Here is a 21823-nt window from a genome sequence, read left to right as displayed (position 1 = left end):
TGCTATGGATACCTGTTGTTGCCTGCTTTCTTAATCAAAGAAAACATTGTAGGTTAAAAAAAAAAGATGTGATTTATCCATTGACCCTTGGGGGTCTGTAGAGCTCAGGTCAGGAAACCTTGGTCTTGAGGGAGGAAGAATGGCTCAAAGGGAGTAATAAAGGCTTTTCTCCCCATTGAAAATCCTTGGACCCTTGGCTGCACAGGGATGTTTTTTGCTCCAGATCCTGGATCCGAGGGGCAAGCCTGCTCAGAGGTGACCAGGAGGTGAAGGGTGGCTGTACATCCAATAGGAGCTGTTTGGGGAGGAGCCCCAGGTGAGCTAACAGAGCATAAAAGGCCTGTGTACATCTAGCACCAGCCTTCCTGGTAATGCACAGGGGCTGCCAGGCTGCAGGCACAGTCGAAAAAGAAAGACAAGGAAAGGTCCATATAACCTTTCTGGCGGTGCCTATCTACCATTACAGATACTCTCAACAATCTCAAGCAAGGTGCCCTAGCAACAGTCAGAGAATTTCAGATCTGGAAAGAACTCACATCAGAGACAGGTGTAAGGCCCAGAGCACAAAACACTATGCATTCTTCAGTATGCCCAGTAACATGGATGCTGTACTGCCCAAGGAGTCCACTTTCTGGCCCCTAAAAGAACAATGCTTCAACCCAAAGGAAAGGGAACTCTTTCACACGAAGGAAACCACAACCCTCTGTGGAGAACCAGCTGAAAACCACTAGACTTGTCTGCAGTAGCTTTTCTCTGCTCTCAGACCCTGAGGATCCCCACAACAGGGAAATCCCACCCCACCCCCGACCAAACACACGCATGCCTTCTATCTCTGAGACAAAAGATTTAGGGAACACTCTTGGTGAAGTCTTTCTAAGAAAAATTTTTTTTCAAAAAGAGAAGAATCTATGACACATTAAGGATGTTTTTCTAAATCTGTTTTCACACCTCCCAGTGAAGTGTTAAGATGAAATATATATAGTTACAATCAGTTACTTTGACAATATTTCAAAAGCTGTCCTAAAAAATTACATACATTATCCTGACTGTTGGCCTGGTAGCAAAAACACTGAACCCCAGAAAGGAAGGCTTTCTGAGGAAGACTTTTAGGCTGCAAAGGACCAGTCTGAAACCCACCGAACACAATGTTTTCAAAGCCAGTCATCAGCAGGAGAGGCTTCTGAACTATTAAAGAGAAGAGTATTCCTAAAATGACAACAATGAACATTAGTTCAAATCACCTTCCACCTCCTGCAATGTGTGTGCAGGAGGTGACCAAAATCAGACGTGGAAGAAAAGCAGAGAGAAAGAAAAAGAAATTGTCCTCCCTCCCTTTACAATGCTTCTGAAAGAGAATAGAGTTCATGTTCAAGTTCTGTCACCATCATCTCCCAGCTTTGTGACTTTGAGCAAGTTTCTTAAGCACTCTAATCCTCATGTTCCTAAGCTATAAAATGAAGCTAATAATACTGGCCTCACCCATTGGCTCTCCACAACATTAAATGAGCTTCAACCCACAGCAACTCTGGAGTCATCAGGGATAGTGACAGTCAAGGGAAAGAGAGGGACAGCTCAAACCTGGCAATGGGCAAAGCTGAAGCATCAGCCCGGAAAAGAAAGGTAAAAGATGAGACTGATTTTCCGACCACCACCCCCACAATGGACTCCCAGTCAAGACACTGATGCAGATTATCACCTTCCAGTGATACCATAGACACCATATACCAATGCTTTCTTTAACCCTTACAGGGAACAGTGGCTGTGTTATCATGTGCTTTTCCATGATCCTTCAACTATCTCTGGCTGGCAAACTTGACCTCTGTTCAACCTCTGCTTTAGTACCCACCATCTAGTACTCATCTTATACCTTCAACATGGGAATAGCTAAGCTACATGAGTAGTGGGGGCAGGAGCCGCTACCCCACTTGAAAGGCTCATCATTGCCCTGCATCCTGAGCAGTGTGAGAGGGCGTTCCCCGTGGCTACTAGCACCAAAGGCTGCTGCTTCAGTGCTGAGACTTCCACTTAGCTGTCAGTAAAGTATAACTTCAACACTCCCCCATCCTCACCATCCCTGGAGGACCCAAGAAACAGCATCAGTGAAGGAATGTGTGGAGGTCGCTAAAGGAGATGGCCTCAGGATTCCCCAAATTTGGGCCTGACCACCACCTTCCTGGAGCCTCCACACCTGGCTCTGAAGATGCTAGAGGGTGTAAAGGACTGCCATCAATTATCATGGCCGCACTCACTCCACATGGCATGGTGACAAAGTAGAAAGGGGGGTTCTACTGTTGAAGGGATTTCCCTTGGGATCCAGAGGGGTTTTTCCGGGATCCAGAAAATAAACCAAATTTGACTCTACTTGCTTTTCAACAAGATAAAGTGGACAAACTCAAAAACCCTTCAACATGAGCCACTGACCCTGAATATAGGTCTTCATAATATAATTGACGTAAGTCCATTATGAGGGACCATCACTTGCACTAAGTGGCTGGATACTAGTTAGACTGGCTGATTACAGTGATAAGAACACATGAGGAGGAACCCATATGCAATCACAGGACTAGTAGTGAGAGGAAAAGAGGGGTCTGAACACTTGAGCAAGGGTGGGGGACTCAGAAGCTCAGATACAAATGAAAGCACTTGTGATGCTATTCTTGTTTAAAGAATTTATAACTTTATTAACATGCACCTGAAGTGCTCTAGCTTCTTAACTTCTCCTTTCTCCCCACAGAAAACAACTGCTTTTATGAAGCCATTTTTGGGAACACAAAGTTTCTTAGAGTGGAATTGCTGCACTAGATGGGAAGGGGCAGTACCTTAAAGGAATACTTGCGACTTATACGGTCCTCAGGGGCCACAGGCGAGATCACATAGCTGGGCAGAGGGATGCTCCCAAGGACAGCTTCTTCTCGGCTGTCTTTGAATGGAAAAAAACACATCAGAATAACCTGCTGTGGCACCTTCCTTGGGTTGGTCCATTCCACTGCCCCAGTTCAGGACTCCAAATGTCTTCCCAGGACTACTGCAATTACTGACTGTCCAGTCAGGTGCCCCCTGGAGACCTTTGTGCTAATGCTGGAACGACACAGGTGAAACAGACAGAGGCAGAGGCAGGCATGTAAACGTGCTCAGCACCACCTGCTAACTCCTGAAATACAACAGTTTACAAAATGCTGTGGGAACACAGAGGCAGAAGTGGCACACAGTCTGGGGAAGTGGAGAAGGCTTCAGAAGGCAACATTTAAAGTGTTTTAAAGGATGGGGAAGGGCCTTCTGTGAGGAGCAAACCTCACAGGCAAAGTTAGAGCACGTGCAAAACATCCTACCTTCTACATCTATTTTCTTCCTCTTCTAAACCATCTTCATTATAGAGGTAACTTCCTAATGATAGAGTTGGTCCTGTCGCTCTCCTACTCAAAAGCACTTGCTGCCTGCTCACTGGATGCGAAATGAAACCCAACTTCCTCTGCCCGGTGTCACAGCCCTCTTGCATTTTGGTCCTTACTCACATCCTGAGCCTTCTTTCCTAGTATGTCCTGCATGCAAAATTCACTCGGGCCTCACAGGTCTGTCATTCCACCTTCTTCTGCTTCTAGAACTTTATTCAACTTGTCTCCTCTCCTTGAAATGTCCATCTCCCCCATACGCAAAAGCAAAGCTTTACCCATCTTTACAAGCCCAACTCAAATCCCATCTGTTCTAAAAACCCTCTTTAAATTCTCCAATATGGAATTTCTTGCTCCTCCTGAATTGCTTAAGCACACTGAATGCCTTCTAAAGCACCTAACACAGACTAGTCTGTCTTAAAAGTAAACTCTCTCTTCCTCCATGTTTCGAGCCTTACTTCTTTCTCACTATTGCACAACCCCTAACTCTATGTGCTGGGGCTCCATAAATGTTCATGTGGTCAACTCAACTCACCAGCTGTCCATCCAATATAAATATAGTAGGGGATAGATCCAGACAGCAGGTTACAAAATACAATGATTTATCTGTACTTCCCACCTCTCCAGATTGTGTCAAAGGTATACCTATGTCCTCAAAAGGGTAGAAGCTAAGACAACTCCAGACTTGGAGACCCTAAGTAGCAGACAAACTGGATCCTATTTATTTTAACTCAACAAATGGCACTTCCAGTGCAGGGACTGGTATAAAATGAAGTGACCAACCACCCACATATGTAAAAGTGAACACCTGGGCAAGTAAATAGGTTCTAAGTTTGCTCAGGCCACTGGTCCACTCACTGGATTTGAGAATATAACCACCTGTTATCACCTCACCACCCCCTCCAGCACAAAGAGCCCTTGGTGGCCTGAGCTGCAGCTCACCTTTATAGTAAAACAAGCAATAATCGGCAAGCACAAACCACCTCCTTTTCCACAGCCTCATCCCAGAACTGTCCTGCAAAGCAAAGAAAACTACTCAGACAATATGTGAGCACACTATTCCCCCTTCCCAATCATGCACGACATGATGCTGCAACCGAGACTTACCCATATCCACTCTTTCATCCAATAAATTAATGAATTAATGAATTTTTATTGCATGGCCATTTTTTTATAGGACATGAAAATTTAGATTCAATGATGGTTTATCCCAAGGAAGTTTTATGTATGTCCTGGAAACAGATTAATGTAAGTATCCTTCTTTTAGAAAGGAAGATATGGATTCAAAAATACAGTTCTTCCATGAAAGAAATAAGCTTTTGGGGAGCCTGGGTGGCTCAGTCCATTAAGCGTCTGACTTCAGCTCAGGTCACCATCTCAAGGTTCGTGGGTTCGAGTCCCCGTGCCAGGCTTTGTGCTGACAGCTCAGAGCCTAGAGCTGCTTCGGATTCTCTGTCTCCACTCTCTGCCCCTCTCCCACTCGCACTTTGTCTCTCTCTCTCTCAAAAGCAAATAAACATTAAAAATAATAATAATTAGGGGCGCCTGGGTGGCTCAGTCGGTTAAGCGTCCGACTTCGACTCAGGTCATGATCTCGCGGTCCGTGGGTTCGGGCCCCGAGTCGGGCTCTGTGCTGACAGCTCAGAGCCCGGAGCCTGTTTCAGATTCTGTGTCTCCCTCTCTCTCTGACCCTCCCCCGTTCATGCTCTGTCTCTCTCTGTCTCAAAAATAAATAAATGTTAAAAAAAAATTTTTTTAAATAATAATAATTAAAAAACAAAAGAAATCAGCTTTTAACAAAAAGGAAGCTATTTATTTACCTGGGTGCTATTCTGTAAAAATATTTATGCTGATGAGAAAATTTATTTACATAGTATGGAACAAAGGAATTTAAGTTAGCTAATTTATCATTGAGGCAAAGTTCTCATTTGATGGAGTTCAATTCTCGATCATAAGGGGCTGATTTTGTCATGGATTTGCCTTCCACTCAGTGTAAAAAGACTTGGATTATCTTGCTATCTAATCGTCTCATACTGTGAATCTATTTTTACTCATCTAAAATCTAAATCAAGGGGCGCCTGGGTGGCTCAGTTGGTTAAGCATCTGACTCTTGGTTTCGGCTCAGGTCATGATCTCACAGTTCATGGGTTTGAGCCCTGTATCAGGATCTGCACTGATAGCACAGAGATTCTCTTGGGATTTTGTCTCCCTCTCTGCCCCGCCCCTACTCATACACATTCTCATGCACTCTCTCTCTCTCAAAATAAACTTTAAAATAAAATAAAATAAAAATACATTTATTAAAAATATTTTAGGTGATTGTGAAAATTCTAAGAAAACTAGGCCAGAGCAGGAAAATAGTAGTGTTGCAAGGTCCGTTTTCTCCCAAATCTAGGAAAATTCCAGAACTTGCTTTTAGCTGTTAAAACTGTTTTCCTTCTGCAAAAGTTTTCAACAAGTTTAAATTTAAAAAAAATAACAAAGTTATTACAGTTTCTAAACCTAAGCACAAGATGAAGTTTGTTCATTCTCTACTTACTAAAGTGCTAAAAACAAACTTAACTTGCTGAATTCATACATTTCTTGGTTATATCTTCTGCACTAACCACATTATCTCTAAGATCTTGCTTTATTTGGAAAACTCCTCTCCATCCTTCCACACCTAGTGCAAATGTCACCTCCTCTGGGAAGCCTTTCAGGACTCCCCCCAAAGAGAGCTACATTCTCTGTGTTGTGTGTCCATAGTACTCCACACAGGTCGCTGTTAGAGTTCCAGCACAGCCACAGTGGGGGCTGGGGAGAAGAATTACTTATAGCCCTTTCCCTCTCCCTCCACATTTCAAAGGAGCATGCTTTTGTTTAATGGGGATGAGGATGCAGATGGGAAAGCCAGGTTACTCAGGTAAAAGAGATGGGCAGAGAGGCAAGGAAAGAGACACAGCCATGAGGGAAAAGGGTACCATTGAGAGAGGTGTCAGCACAGTGTCTGACAGAGGAGGCTGGAGAGCTATGGGAGTTACCAAGGGGAGACTGAGAGAGATAGATTTCAAGGGGACTTTTAGGGATTTCTTCTGTGTGGCGTGCAACATAATGCCCTCCTCTGTCTTCTTGTAGAGCCTTTAGTAAAAATCCACATCATTGCCCTTGGTGTTTGATGTGTGTTTTTCGGATGGTATGATACGTGAGAGACTGAGGGCAATAATAGGACAGGTGAGAGATGTGTCTGTTTGGGGGTGAGGGGGCAATGAGCTGGATTTGGCTGATTTGGAATCTGAGGGGCTAGGGGAGCTAGATATGTGTGCTAGACTAGGGGAGAGGAAAAGATGGGGTTTTTCAGCCAAATGATAACAAAGGCAAGTGCCGGCAGGGGATTGGCAGGAAGGCTAGATTTGTGTGACCCACCCACACTAGTGCTTGGGTCCCAGGGCAGCCAGTAGCACTGGGGGCCCATGTGGTCAAGTGGGTTTGGGGAGGCAAGGTGTAACCACTGAGCAGACAAACCTGCCTCAGATGAACTCAGGAAGAGAGAGCTTATTAGGAGTCTATTTGCAGCTCCCAGTGGCCAGAATAAGGAAGACAATCAGCAAGAGTCATTCCCCTCCCTCACTCTCCCTTCCCAGTCCCCTCACCTGCTTGTGCAGCCACCCCCTCACCACCACCGGAACATTGGGGTTCCTCCGGATGGCCTGGTCCCTCTTCCCAAAGCTGTGGACTTTATTGCTGGACTTCATGATCTAGGAAAAAGCAGACTTGAATTCTAGCAGCAGGGGAAATTATGGAGTCACAAAAAGCACCTGCATGATAAGAGAGCTGCAGGCTCCTCTGCCTTACTCCAAGCAGCAGCACCTTGATCGAAAGAGACTGGAATAGGTGGGCACATGGCCACAGCATTTCAATTAAAAGGCAAATCCAAGACCTAGCAAGCTTCCCATCTGGCTCACAGAGAAAAAAAACATTTAAAGGGATTTTTCAATCAACTTTCACCAGCAGCTATTGGTCCTAATATGTCCTAGTCTTTCTGGAGCAAAGCTACTTTTCAGTCACAAATTTTGCCAATTTCCAGACATCTACCCCTTCCTATCTGGGTTCAGTCCTTAGCACTCACCCCTTCTCTGCAATGCCGGTTCTCGTCCCTGTTCCTCAATGCTCCCACATCTCACCTTTCCTCAGGACCACCTGTCACAAATCTCACCAGGCAGTCTCTAACACACCTGTGAACAGAGGCACGGCCCTCCCAAGACAAGCCAGAAAAATGAAGAATGCACACGGGGACCTAGGTGTCAATCCTGGTTCTGCCAGCAATCACCTGTTTTCTTGGACAAGTGACATAACCCCAACTGGTTTCCATTTCCTGATCTGTCATTTGGGGAGGATACTTCTTACAAGCCTCCTTCACAAAATAATAGTGACAGTCAGTGGGCATCTGCAAAATAGTAAAGGGTGAAAGGAAGGAATGAGTGGCCAGGAGCTCACCTTGGGGCCAGGTTTGGCCTCCACGGTCGACGTGGTTCCAGCTGTGGATGTTTCACTGACCATGCTGGACGGTCTTTGGTTTCTCTCTTGCTTCGACATATGTGGGTGTGGCCTGTGGGAAAACACAGGAAAGTCCAGTAAGTACCAGGCTGCACTGAAAGTGGAATCTGAGATTTATCACAGACAAGAACCGGTTGATATGCCTCAGACAACCCACGACTGATCTTTTGGAGACCACCTGAGTCAAGACTGCATCCAGAAGACCACAATGTCCATGTGCTTCAGGGAGTCTAGAGGATAACAGATGGTCCACCTCCATGGCCTGACAACCCACCAAGGGGCCAAGGCCATCATTCCTGCCTGCTGTCCTAAGGTCCCCACATTTACGCTCTTACTCAGGTTATCTGTGGCAACTGCCCCATCAGATGGGCACCAACAGTTGTACCACTTTTTACACAAACAACCCATACTCCTTACATACACACGCACACACACCCCTCCATTTCCCTGGCTCCCAAAAGAAGCTGTTTATAATTAGTAACAAGAAATCACTTGCGCACACATCCACACCCCTAGATACATACAGAAAATCACTTACATAAACGCCAGTGGGGCTTGCCTCCCAAAATAGATCACTCAACAAAGAGTCCTATTCTAGAAACACTCTTTTACCCCAAAATAGAACCATCAGAGATATTAACCCCTTGTGCCATGCCTGGAAACAGGAAGCAATGAGACATGCCTGGGTCCCCAATGAAGATCCCCCTCAGTGCATCCCCAACAGCACCGAGTGACACCATGCTTCCCATCGAGAAGCTCCACCTGCCCTGGGAGAGCCAGATCTCTGGGAACATCTCCATATGACATTCAAGAGACACTACAGAGAACCCTTCTCACCTGCCTCCACAGATCCCCAGCATTTGCCAGAGTCTTTCAAAGCCCGGGTAGCAGCAAATGCCTGCAACAAATTCAATGCCTATCCTCAAACAGCTTGATGCCTGCTTCCCAAACTCTAACTCCAGGATCAGCAAGCCGTCCTCAAAGCGTATGTCTCATTGTTCTGTGGCTGGGTTCTCTACAGGCAACAGGACCCAGGCAGCTGCAGTAAACTGAGGCTCTCTTCCCTGAAGAGGGGAGACAATCTGACTTGAAGGCCGGGGCTAGGAGCCTGAGAGGAAGGAGGATCCAGACAGGACGCAGTGAGGAAGCAGCCCTCTGGGTGTCCGTTCACCAGGCTCACTTTTACACAGGTGCCACCAGGGAAAGTCCTAGTTTCCACCTTGGAGATGTGCTGCCTCTTTCAAAACCATTACTGCTCGAAGGATAAGTGATCCTTCCTGCGCCCCAAGACAGAGCCCCGAAACCCTGCACCTCTACTTCTTCACAGAAGTAGCCGTAACCACCGTGCTCTCCACACTGTGCCAGCGGCAGGACCACTGCAGTGGGACTGGCTTTCCAAAGGGCTGAGCTCTGCCGGATGCTTGGCAGCTCGGGGTGCAAGTCCCACCAGGCAGAAAGATCACTGGCTCCTTATCCGCTCAGGCACTCACCCCAGATTCCCCGCCCCCGGCCTCCATCTCAGCCAGACTTTTGTTACTGCTCCCCACTCAGAGAATGTCGCCGCACTCAGCTCACTGCTGGCAGAGGCTGCATGCAGCAAAAAGATAATCACCAACCGGGGGTGAGAAGGGCCTTGAGACGCTGCCTTGTCCAGTCCCTGCCTCCAGGCAGAACTATGCCCAAAACGTCGGCCTGGAACCTAGTCTTGCCTGACTTTCAGATGTCCAGAGGTTGAGACAAAGATGACTTCTCAGGTTGCATCAGTTATGGCAGTTGTATCTTGGAGCCAGAATTCAGGACACAAAGTCCGACAATATTTGTTTGAGATTTTATCAAGTTTAATTTGCTCCCACTTAAAATACTGATAGAGGATTATTATAGAATATTTGGGAAATATAAGAAAAAAAGCTAAACAAAAAGAAAAAAAAAATACCATAGTCTGGCTACCCAAAGGAAAACCATTTTTAACCCTTGGTATATATACTTCCATTCTTTTTTATACGTCTGGGTTTTGGGGGGTAGGGGAGAGAAGAGTGTTTTTTTCTTTTTATATAACTGTGATCACACTGTGTTTATGATTTCGCATTTTGATTTTTAAAACATAATGTAAACATTTTCTCCATTGTTTTAAAAACATCCACATCATTTTATTTTTTATTTTTATTTCTTTTTAAATAAACTCTATGCCCAACATAAGGCTTGAACTCACAACCCCAAGAGTTATATGCTCCTCCTCTGTGAGACAAAGGAAAAGACTATCTGGATGTGTGACTGGTCCAGAAAATCCAGGATGGACAGCCATTTGCACAACTTCTGTACAATCTTGAGCTCTGACTCTAATCACCTCCTGCTTTCTAGTCTCATGTCCCCAATCCCATTCGGGGAAGCTGGCTGGCCAGGAAGCTCCTCCAGACAACACTGCTGTCCTACAGGGTGGATGAGGAAAGGGTTACAATCACCACCTAGGAAGCCAATTATGAACAGATTTCAGCTGGAGAAGGACTGGCTGTGGTCCCAACACTGAACATTAGTGAGGGACAGTGGACCACAGTGGGGGGGGTGGGGGGGGGGGCAGAGTACAAGAGGAGGAGGAGGAAAACCATGAAGACAATTCCATTCCTCATTCTATAGAGACCTCTACTCAGCCACACTCAGAGAAAGCTGGCTTATTAGGAGAAATAGCCCAAACTAAATCTGCCCCAGAGAGGGAACCATGTTGTCTCTATAAACAGTGTCTTCATCAGGGCTCTCCATGGGCAGGGACAGCTCCCAGCTGGAGCAACAGTCTCCATCTCTAGCTGGCAGTCCCTGACCTTGCTCTCTGAAAGAACAAGGTGCCCACAGCTACTCACTCAGTCAAGTGGCAAGATCTGCCTTCAGAGGATGTTCCTCTGAATCTCCTCAGTGTCGGTAATGATCTCCCAGGTCTCCTCCAAGGGTGAATATGACTTTTGGAAATAATTAGATGTTATCTGGAATTACAACTAGTTAAAAAGAAAAAAAGAAAACAAAAACAGGTGGTGGTCATGCTTGGGACACCATTTGGTACCCAAAAACAAGGATATAAAAAAGTCTTGGGGTGCCTGGGTGGCTTAGTCTGACACTTGGTTTCAGCTTAGGTAATGACCTCACAGTTCATGAGTTTGAGCCCTGCATCAGGCTCTGCACTGGCAGCACAGAGCCTGTTTGGGATTCTCTCTCTCCTTCTCTCTCTGCCCCTGCTCCCCACCCCCTCTAAAAATAAATAAACTTTTTAAAAGTCTCAAAAACAATTTTCTGACTTGGCTGAAAAGTTGGCTCTGATGGAAAGTTCTGGAGGTTGTTTACCACACTGTTTTGAGAAGTGGGAATATAAATAGTGTTATGTGTATAGCCTCCTGAAGAGAGATACTAAAAGAATCACCTTATAGGTGTGTTCCCCACTTAAAAGCCTGGTGGGGCAGACACTGACTTGTCCTCAATTCCTCAGACTGAGGTATCTCCTGACAGGTTTCACTCAAGAACCGTCCCCTCCCCCAGAGAAGAGCCTGTGCCCCTGAGCTGAGCAGCTGTGAAAGGTGGTTCAGTTAACAGCATGCCCTCAGGCACATGAGTCACACAGATCCCAAGAGAGGAGACCGAAAAACCTGCACACGCTATGGGAAGACAGACTCTTGGTGTCATTAAATAAAATCTATTAACTTAAAAGCCTGTTTGCCAGGTTTCTGTACTATCTGGATTCCCAAAGTACAGTGGAACGATCTGAACAAAGACATCTCTTTCCTTGGCTTGGGCTACATGAATGCTGATTATTTTGCTGGAGGGGTGTGGGCTGAAGTTCAAAACAGTGAGCTAGAGTCTTAACTGCCTCTCAGCTGAAATGAACAAAAAAAGAAGTTAGGACTAGACAAAAATCAGTCTGGAGAAAGCCAGTAGGAAAGTGACTTCATTCTACTCCAAACTTCCTCAAGGATGTGTCAAGTGAGCCTGGACAGGAAATCACTTTCTAAGTCCCTCAATTTCCCCCTTTATAAAAGGAACTGCTTCTGCTACCTGCACATCCAGGAGTAAATGCATAGAACACTGACAGATGTAGTAAGAGGGAGGTTATGAATTCAGAATTTTTTTTTCTGTTGGGTCTGAATTTAGGTGAGTTTGGTTAGTGGGATCCTTGGCTGCCTCTTGGTTAACATTATGAATAGGAGCAAGCTGAAGTGGGATCACAGCAAGACCCTTTTCTACCCTATTGCTGTCATAATGTCACCAAGCCAAGAATCACCAACCCTTAATGTGAGTACACAAAGTCAAGCAAGCAGAGGGACGGAGCTGTACTTGCCCACCACTACTGTGTGCCAGGCAGTTAGACTACATTATTGCACTTAACCCTGAAAAGCCAGTTTTACCATCTCCATTTTGCAGGTGAGGTAAACTGAGGCTAAGACAGATTAATAACTTGCCCAAGACAGAAGCTGGACTCCAAAACCTGGTCTTCACAAGAGACACCATCCCATGGCAAGTCCCAGGGTCTGAAAGAAACAGGCTTTTGCTCTTCTCAGCCCTAAGGACCAATCCCCAAACTAAGAGGATCCTGGAGTGGTGGAAAGCCCAGGAGCCCGGAATAATTGGGTCTCAACAAAGCTCTGCAGCTTAGTCACTCCTCCACAAGTCACATCATTTCTCTGAGTCTCAGTTTCCATTTTTACAAAATAGGGTGAAAACTACTCTCATCTCACAAGGTGGTTGTGTGGAGTGAAAGAACATCTTAAAAACTATGAACGCAGCACTAAATGAAAAGCACCGTCATGGCTTTACCAGTGGACACGCCAGAATTTAAATCTCAGGTACATTCTATTTTTATTTCCAAGGCACTTCTCTCCAGAAAATTCAAAGTGCCAAACAATTAACTTCTAAACAATCATTTCCTATAAACAACTCTATGAGCACCTTATCCACGTGAGGCTCCTTTAAAGTACAATAAACTTGTGGGGAACTGGGCTCCTATTCTTTCCCCAGGAGGTTAGAAAGCTATTGGGAATTGGGAATCCTTTATTGAGAAGATGTTATTAGATGTCACTTGTATCCCATCAATTCTTTGGGGGAAAAATAGGTCCCCAAATTCATGTTCTGTCCTCAAGTATTCCACACAGAGAGCTCAGCTAAAATTAATGCTATGACAGCAGGGTGTATGAGAAGAGGCATACTCACTAACAACCAGCAAATTTTTTAAAGTGCTCACACCCACCACCTAAGGGGTTTGGGGAAAGCAATGCACAATGAAAAGCAGTAATAAAAGAAAGTTCTTGTCCCAAGCAGGCAGACACCTCCACACCCCCTCTTCTCAGAGAAAGAGACACACACAGACCGCCAACGCTCACTGTATACTCCCAACACCCTGGGGGAGGCTGTCTGACACGGGTTTTCATTCAGCAACTGTGGCCTTGTTACTCAACTATGGCTTTCTGTGTTCTTTCCCCTCCCCGCAACTCCCCTCTGGAACACACCCTCCACCTCAGGAGCTGGAAACCAGCCCAAAGAGCACCCCTCACCTGGCATGAAAATAACCTAGTGAGTCTCATGGGCTCCCCTCCCCATCCCCAAACCCAAACACTGTTCTGAACTCAGCCTGAGTCCTGCTCAGCCGTGTGACCTTGGACCAGTTTCTTGGGCTGTCTACTGTCCAGGTTCCATGCTTCTATCTGTGCTGGGGAAGAACCAGACCTTGACCTCTACTGTTCCTTCCACTTTTGCTTTGCTATTTCAGAGATACGAAAATTCTAACCCAAGACACTTATAAGCCCTCCTCTAGCCTATATCAGCTTCTCTTGGTTTACCAGGCAGCCACGACCCTCACTAGAAAACAGCCCTTTCTAATGGAGATCTGGGCGTTTTCCAGACTCGGGAAATAAAAGAGGAGGACAAGAAGGGTACTCGCAGGAAGAAACAAAATGACTGTTTGCAAGCAGCAGCTTACCCTCCACACACAGCCAAGCCACCACTGCAGCATTTTCATCCCGCACAGACAGAGCCTGAGATGTGATTGCTGCCTGGTAATGACTGCATCCCCGGTGCTAATGCCCTTGGGAACATCGACACCAAAAGCCAAGTCAAAAACCAGGTGTCTGAATGAACTAAGAACGCCATCACCACCTCTTCCCCTACCTGTGACTGTCACAAATGCCGACTCCTAGACCAGGAAGGAAAACTGAACAGTCAAGTTTCTGCATCTGCTTGCCAGGTGTTTCCATTTTTCATCATTTTTTTCTGCTGCCATGGCAACCAAATGCAACAGGCAAAGCTAGCCCAAGACTGCCACTCTGGAGAGACAAGGTGCTGGTTATATCAGCCACACAGTCCGGGGCTCAGCAGATGAACAACAGGACAGACTCCTCCAAGCTCAGAGTTGTAGTGTGCCCCCACCCTTATCCTGTGCTCTTTATCTCTCACTGCAAATTCTTACCAACTTGAAACCGCAGGAGGAACAGGAGTCAGCCTCTCGTCTCCTAGCAGCAGGAGATAGCCCACCCCCAGTCCCACAGTCTGCACATGCCTTGAAGAGTCTTGCCCTGCAACTGCAAAATGAACCGCTGAAGGTAATTCTTACCTTCAGCAAGATATCTTTAGGAGTGGTATCCTCCAAACACCACTCATGACATTCCAGGCAATTCCAACTTACGGTTTCTTTTCCAAACAATCCAATGAGAAAACAGGGGGCTGCTCAGACTCCAACGGAAGGAACAAGCTAACCTCACTAGCATGCCAGGAGAAGCAGGCCAGGCACGGGTCCCCTTGGGGTTAAGGAATCTGGGAGATTTTGGGTGCCTTACAGCTGGCTTCTGAGCGTGGCAGCAGGCTTCTGAACTTCCAGAGCACATACTCTCTCTCAACTAGGCCCCACCTCAACATCAAACGCTTGACAGAGCCTGGGGATCAGTGTACACAGCCTGCTGTCAGTCAGCTGCCAGCGTCACGGCTCCGGAATGCTTCTCTCCTTTTCCCCAAGAGCTGCGGAGGCGGCTGTCAGCGGCTTCCTGGACAGCCCGGCTCTGAGGAGAAAATGCTCCTGTGCATAGCACCAACCACCAGAACCGCAGCCTGGAAGTTCCTTGTGCCAAGGCTATCTCTTTAGGAGGGCTCCCGCCTGTGTCCCGTGAAGCCACAAAGGCCAACCACAAGCTCCAATTCAAGAAAACCACAGAGAATCAGGAAAAGAGACTGAAGAGGAGGAGCTCAAATGCTCCAATCACTGGAAATGAGGCCCTGTAGAAAGGCTTGAGAACATTTTCTGGAGAAAAGACTACTAAGGAGGGCTGGCGTCTTTCAAGCAAGCATGAAGTTATAAGATCAAATGTCATTACTGCAGATACAATTAAAATCTCTAGCCTATTTGGCACACCAACACTTAAGTACAGCCAAGGAAGAGGACTATCTCTTGAAAACCACTCAAATGAGAGGCAGTATTGGAGTGGTTGGAGGCACAGCATCTGGGGCCAAACCATTTGGATTCAAATCCTAACTGCCACTTACTAGCTGTGTGACTTTTGGCAAGACTCTTAACCTCTCTGTGCCTCAGTATCCATGACTATAATGGTATCTTCCTCATAAGACTGTTGTGGAAATGTACTTAGAAATGTACCTGGCAATGCAGCTGCTCTGGAAAAGTGTGGAGGTTCCTCAAAAAATTAAAAATAGACCTACCCTATGACCTAGCAGTAGCACTGGTAGGAATTTACCCACGGGATACAGGAGTACTGATGCATAGGGGCACCTGTACCCCAATGTTTATAGCAGCACTCTCAACAATAGCCAAATTATGAAAAGAGCCTAAATGTCCATCAACTGATGAATGGATAAAGAAATTGTGGTTTATATACACAATGGAGTACTACGTGGCAATGAGAAAGAATGAAATCTGGCCCTTTGTAGCAACGTGGGTGGAAATGGAGAGTATTATGTTAAGTGAAATAAGCCATACAGAGAAAGACAGATACCATATGGTTTTACTCTTATGTGGATCCTGAGAAACTTAACAGAAACCCATGGAGGAGGGGTAGGAAAAAAAAAAAAGAGGTTAGAGTGGGAGAGAGCCAAAGCATAAGAGACTCTTAAAAACTGAAGCATAAGAGACTCTTAAAAACTGAGAACAAACTGAGAGTTGATGGGGGGGGGGGGTGTGGAGGGAGAGAAGGGTAGGTGACGGGCATTGAAGAGGGCATCTTTTGGGATGAGCACTGGGTGTTGTATGGAAAACAATTTGACAATAAATTTCATATATTAACAAAATAAATAAACTCATGAACAAAGAAAAAAATAATAAAAAAAAATAAAAATATAGGTCAATACCCCCCCCAAAAAAAAACAAACTGAGAACAAACTGAGAGTTGATGGGAGGTGAGAGGGAGGGGAGGGTGGGTGATGGGTATTGAAGAGGGCATCTTTTGGGATGAGCACTAGGTGTTGTATGGAAGCCAATTTGACAATAAATTTCATATATTAAAAAAAAAAAAAAAGAAATGTACCTAGCAATAAATAATAAGGGCTGTTGGGGAAATGTACTTAGAAATGTACCTGGCAGTAAATAATAAGGGCTCTAAGTGTTCGTTGTAAAAATAATAACAATATTATTATTAATGGAAAAAGTCAAGTCTTATTCTAGGAGGTAGCTTATCTCATTTAAAGTTAAAGATGAAACTCTAGATACTGAAACAAGGGCTGTTGAAAAATCTCTTTCTTAGAAAATTATGAACTGAGCTAAAATTTGCCCGCCTATAATTCTTCTCATTGACCTGATGCCTGCCTCGGCAGCCGTGCAACAAATGGACCTCACTTCTGCGTGCCAGCCCTTCTTGAAGACTTATAGTACATCCTCCTTCATCTTCTGTCATGCAGACTAAATATGAGAGGTCACAGGACAGGGTTTCCAGACCCCTCACCATAATGGTCCCCTTCCCCAGGGCAATCTCAATTGTGCAACATCCCTCTTAAAATTTAGTACCCAGATCAAAATGTTTGGGGCTTGGCATGTCTTTGATGCTCCATAAACTTGGAATGAATGAGTGAAGTAGTCCACAATCACCATAGTATACCAGAAGTATTGTCTTCCTTTCTCTACATCTTGTACTTTTATTAATGCAGCCTGAGCTCATATTAGCTCTTCCAAGTGAGATTTCCATGTGCCTGGTGGCTTTGGTGTATAGAAGTGTCCCCTGGGGAACAAGCCTGTAGGACCTGTTGGCTGATACCCACCTGCCTTGGGGGTTCTGACAAAGAACAGAAAAGGTGAAATGAGAAATCAAACCCTCTAATCATGCAGCAAAATAAGCTTGCCAGTGACAGACTCAAAAGGTCCTGATTCCCTTAATAAATCTGAACTGTGGATCATTAAGTGTAGCCATTAGTGATGGCCAAGAAATATTTCTGATACTCTTCCCAGGTACATGATAGAAATGTACTTTCTTGGCCCCTTAAAGTGGCCATTTGACTTGCTTCAGCCAATGAAATGTGAAAGAGCAGTGCACAAGTCACCAAGTTCCCCTCTTCTTGCCTTTGCCAATCATGGAAGCACGGAGATGGAGCTTCCCTCAGTAAAGATGATGGAGCAGAATCCCTCAGGGGACCTGTGACGGACATGGAGCACAAGCGAGAAATAAACCTTAATTGTTTCACATCACTGAGATTGTTTGTTGTTGTTACCACAGCAGACCCTAGCCTATCCTGTATTACTGACACAGAAACTAGAATGCTCAGAGCTCATGCCCTCTGGATCCACTGATCATAGCTTTCACATTATTTCTCTTCTCCCTGCTTCCAATATGTAAGGCGGGAAATCATCTTTTGATGGGCATGCACCTGTTACACCAAGCAGCTTTGGTAAACCCCACCTGCCAACACTGGAGGAGAGGTGTTACCTGTTCACACAGTAATGCTCTAAAGGAAGCTACCATGGGGACCTGTTTGTTTTTCTTCCCATACAAGAAGGAGCCCACAATTATTTGACTAAAATCCATCTAAGATTGTCACCACGGCCCAGAGAATGACAGGTATCTGGAGGAGATTTAAGGATGAAAGGAAGAATCTGGGAGTAATTTAGGAGGGATTAGCAAGTTGTTCAGTGGTTCTTAAACTTTTACCTGAATCAGAAGCACCTGAAGGCCTGCTAAAATACAGGTTATGGAGTGCTACCTCCAGAGACTCTGATTTAGTAGGTTTGGAGTGGCGCTCAAGAATTTGCATCTCTAACTAGTTCGCAGGTGATGCTGGTGGAGAGACCACCCTGAAAACCACTGCTCTGGAAGGATTCAATTCAATTCAAGAAGCCAGAGTTGGCGGGGGTGGGGGGGGGGAACCTAAGTGGCTTAGTTAAGCATCTGACTCTTGATATTGGCTCACGTCATGATCCCAGTGTCATGGGATCAAGCCCTGCACTGGGCTCCACACTGGCAGTGTGGAGCCTGCTTAGGATTCTCTCTCTCCCTCTCTTTCTGCCCCTCCCCTGCTCACATGCTCACTCTCTCTCTTTCTCAAAATAAATAAACATTAAAAAAAAAAAAAGAACCCAGAGTGGAGGCTCTGGTGAAAGGAGTCAATGACGCCTTAACAGACACTCTTTCGAGAAGAAAAAGAAAAGAGCCAGTTTTCCTTTTTCCACTCACATTAGTCTGAGAGCTGATGTGTAAAGGACACACAAATGGTCATCTCAGTCTTTTTTCTTCACCACATAACACACTACACAACAAAATTAAGCTCCCCTAAGGGAACAAATCAGGAATCTTATTTGTTGGCATCTTTAAAACTGGGTTTCTGTGAGGTGAAATTGTGCCTCACTCACCCTTGAGAGCTCCACCAGAGGGTAAATCTGGGTGTATTTCAGGAGGAAGCAATTTAGATACTTGGCTGCAACTCCCTCTCCCACCTTATCTCCACACTCCCCTTCATAAACCTCTGCTAAAAGTCAGTCCCTCTTGCCCTCCGACCCCACCAAAGCGCATCACCCTTCCCTCAGCTGTGACTGATGGCACGCACGTGCACACTTATCTACACTTATCTAAATCCTCCCTTCCTCCAATTTAGGACCAGACACCTCAGGAAAGTCTTCCCTTTCTTTCATCCCCAACACAGTCAATCAATCACCAAGTCCGGTCAATTTTACCTCCCAAGTATCTCCAGAATCCATCTGGTGTGCTTCATTTTTCTTTCTAACTCAACTAGTATAGATCCTCCACACTCTACCCCCCCCCCCCCGTCTTTGCTCAGGTGGGGGCACCTTGACTGGACAACTGAGACAATTTAAACAACATCCCTTCCCAGGATGAAGAGGCTTCCCACAATCCCTAAGCCAGGTTAGAACCCTCTTTTATCAACTCCCATTGAACCCTATGTTTTTTCTACCATGAACATTTATCACATTTGTAAGCTCTTGTTTAATTATCTTCCCTACTCAACCATAAGCTCTTCACAAGCAGGACCACATTTGTCTTGCTTGCCGCTGTAACTGCAGTCTGTCACAGCCTCTGACACAATATAGGCACTTAGTAAGTATTTAATAAGTGTAGGAATCACCACATCGGTTCATAGGAATCCTCGCTTCCTCTCAATGCCTAAAGCACATTGTGCCTGCTTCCAGGAACGTCTGGCCACCCCGACATTGCACCCACCACTTAAGACAAGCAAGCAGTCCTTAGGACATCCAGAAAATGCTATCTATAGAGGGGGAAAGTGACCCTTGAAAAAAATGAGTATCTTTTCCTTGAAAAGTGGATGGAATTGAGATTAGCTACAGAGATATTTTGGGAGGAGAAAAGAGACTACCATCTCAAAAGTGGACAAAATTGTAACAGTGAGGAAAAGGAAGTGGGGGCGGGAGGGGGGCAAGGGTGTTTAGTGATGGGAAGTCTGCATTTCTCCAGAAGCTTTTATTAAAGTTGGTAACTTCCCAAGTTAGGTGTTCTAATGGACTCTCCATCCAGACCTTTAAAAATGACAAGCACCTGTGTCTCTAGGATGCCTAAGGAAGGGGGCTGAGCTGACCTCCCAAGAGCTTCTGACCTTCAGGATTCTATAAACAAACTCATTCTGAATTGGAATGTGGAGAATCCACATTCTGGTTCTGTCTTTACATAGCAGTTCTATCTCAATGCCGGAGACAAGACCATCTTTATCTTCCATCCACTAATAGTATTAATGCTTTCAAAGTCAGACCCCAACTCCAGACTGGCCATCAGGACCCATGGACCACCAGCATCAAAATAATTTAGCAAGTAGGGGTGCCTGGAGTGCTCAGTCGGTTCAGCATCCAACTCTTGATTTCAGTTCAGGTCTTGATCTCTGGGTCATGAGTTCAAGGCCCACATTGGGCTCCCCACTGGGCATGAAGTTTGCTTAAAATAATGATAATAATAATTTAGTAAGTGGCCTCTGACTAGTACCAAGGGTTAGCCCTGACTAAAGAGATCAAACGGGGGTGACATCCTAGCTCTTTCTACTTCCAGTCATGCAACTTTGAGCAAGTGACTTAACTTCTTTGAGTCTTGGCATCTTCATCTTTAAAACGATGATGATGGTCTACTTCTCAGGACTATTGTGTTAAATATGTAAAACCCTCAGCACAGAGTACACATGTAAGGAATGTCATATCATAATTATAGATTTCTAGTTTTATAACTTCTGTAAGATAATGACTCTTAGCTGAAAATACTGAAGGAATTAAATGATGTGTTTGAAATTTGCTTCAAAATAATCCAGGTAGTGAGGGGGAGGCTATAGATGAAATAAATAAAATCAGCCATGTTTTGGAAATTGAAGATGGGAGATAATACTTTCTCTCCTTTTGCATAGGCTTGAAATTTTCCATAACCCAAAGTTTAAAGGTGTAAGTACTGAGGGAGGGAAATGCTGTAAAAATACTGATAATTTAAGATCATAGTTGGTCTAGAGATTGAACAGAAAAATAATATAAAGGGGGGAAGCGAACATCTCTATGAATTTCTCAAACAGTATCATTTTCTTCAAACAGAATGGTCTCAGATGAGCAGAAGGGAACAAAGCCACTTGCATACATTGCTCTTCCTTCATTTTTGGGAGAAGAACACATCTTGCTTGGGCTGTACATGTGTTTTTAAGTAGACAAGCCCTGGGTGGTAGAACCTACCTCAGAGCACCCCGGGGCCCTGCTGAAATAGGACTGAGGAGCAAGAAAGTCCCCATGTTGGAAAAAGCAAGCAGAAAGAACTCCAGATGTTCAGGGACAATGGATGCCACAGCCCTCCTCCCTTCTAAGCCCTGGCTTTGGACTCTTATTTGAGGCGTCTATGGGAGGCTGGTTCAGCTTGGTGTGAGGCTGTATTTAAGGCAACTTCACTCTAGATGAGTGGGTCCTCTCAGAGCACAGTAGTATGTTAGAGGATACTTGATGGGGGAGGGTTCATTCAGGGGGAAAAGAGTTTGTAACAGGCTCTGACAGTACCAATCATGGCACAAGCCCGTATCATCTCCCCACTTCCACATCTTCCCACTTAGAGACGTCCAGAGATTAAAAAACAAAATTCTTGCATTCCACCTCGTATCAACCAACCCACTCCAAGCCCCTCTATCTGGGCGAGAAAATAGTCCAACAAGCTTTGTTTTGAGCAAATGCCTTTAAACTCTCAAAACTCTGCTTGGAAAAGTAGAATATATAGAAGTACTTACTCTTCTTGAAGAATAAATTCGCTATTTTCTGGAGAAAACTGCCCACTCACAGGGTGCCTGAATGCTGTGGTCTGTTGGTTATGGCTAGAGAGAAAGAAAGAGAGATAATGAATGAGAAGTCATGTGAATGGAAAGGATTACATACACAACAACAAGTCAGTAATGTCTGAGGACCCCTGGATCATTACAGATTCCTCCCACATTGAGAGAGTGAGCCTTTCTTTTGAGACGCATTTGAT

General features: G+C 45.2%; 1 protein-coding gene across 12 annotated transcripts in view; it reads right to left on the bottom strand.

Annotated features, from left to right (window-relative positions):
- PLEKHA7 (pleckstrin homology domain containing A7) overlaps positions 1–21823 on the bottom strand; it is a 220065-nt gene that overhangs the window by 70131 nt on the left and 128111 nt on the right. For all 12 annotated transcript variants that reach the window (XR_015240972.1, XM_086677863.1, XM_086677865.1 and 9 more), the window contains 5 exons: positions 21585–21668; positions 7863–7974; positions 7019–7123; positions 4332–4404; positions 2820–2920 (listed from right to left, as the gene is read on the bottom strand). Coding sequence is in view for 11 of the 12 variants with exons in the window: in XM_086677863.1 (XP_086533989.1) it covers positions 2820–2920; positions 4332–4404; positions 7019–7123; positions 7863–7974; positions 21585–21668 (475 nt within the window). In the remaining variant the exon portion in view is untranslated. The remainder of the gene's footprint in view (positions 1–2819; positions 2921–4331; positions 4405–7018; positions 7124–7862; positions 7975–21584; positions 21669–21823) is intronic.

This window comes from Puma concolor, chromosome D1 (assembly GCF_028749965.1).
Source record: "Puma concolor isolate L17-30 chromosome D1, mPumCon1.1.hap2, whole genome shotgun sequence".
NCBI lineage: Eukaryota > Metazoa > Chordata > Mammalia > Carnivora > Felidae > Puma > Puma concolor.
The sequence above is the reverse complement of the archived record's forward strand: the minus strand, read 5'-3'. Positions and strand labels throughout refer to the sequence as shown.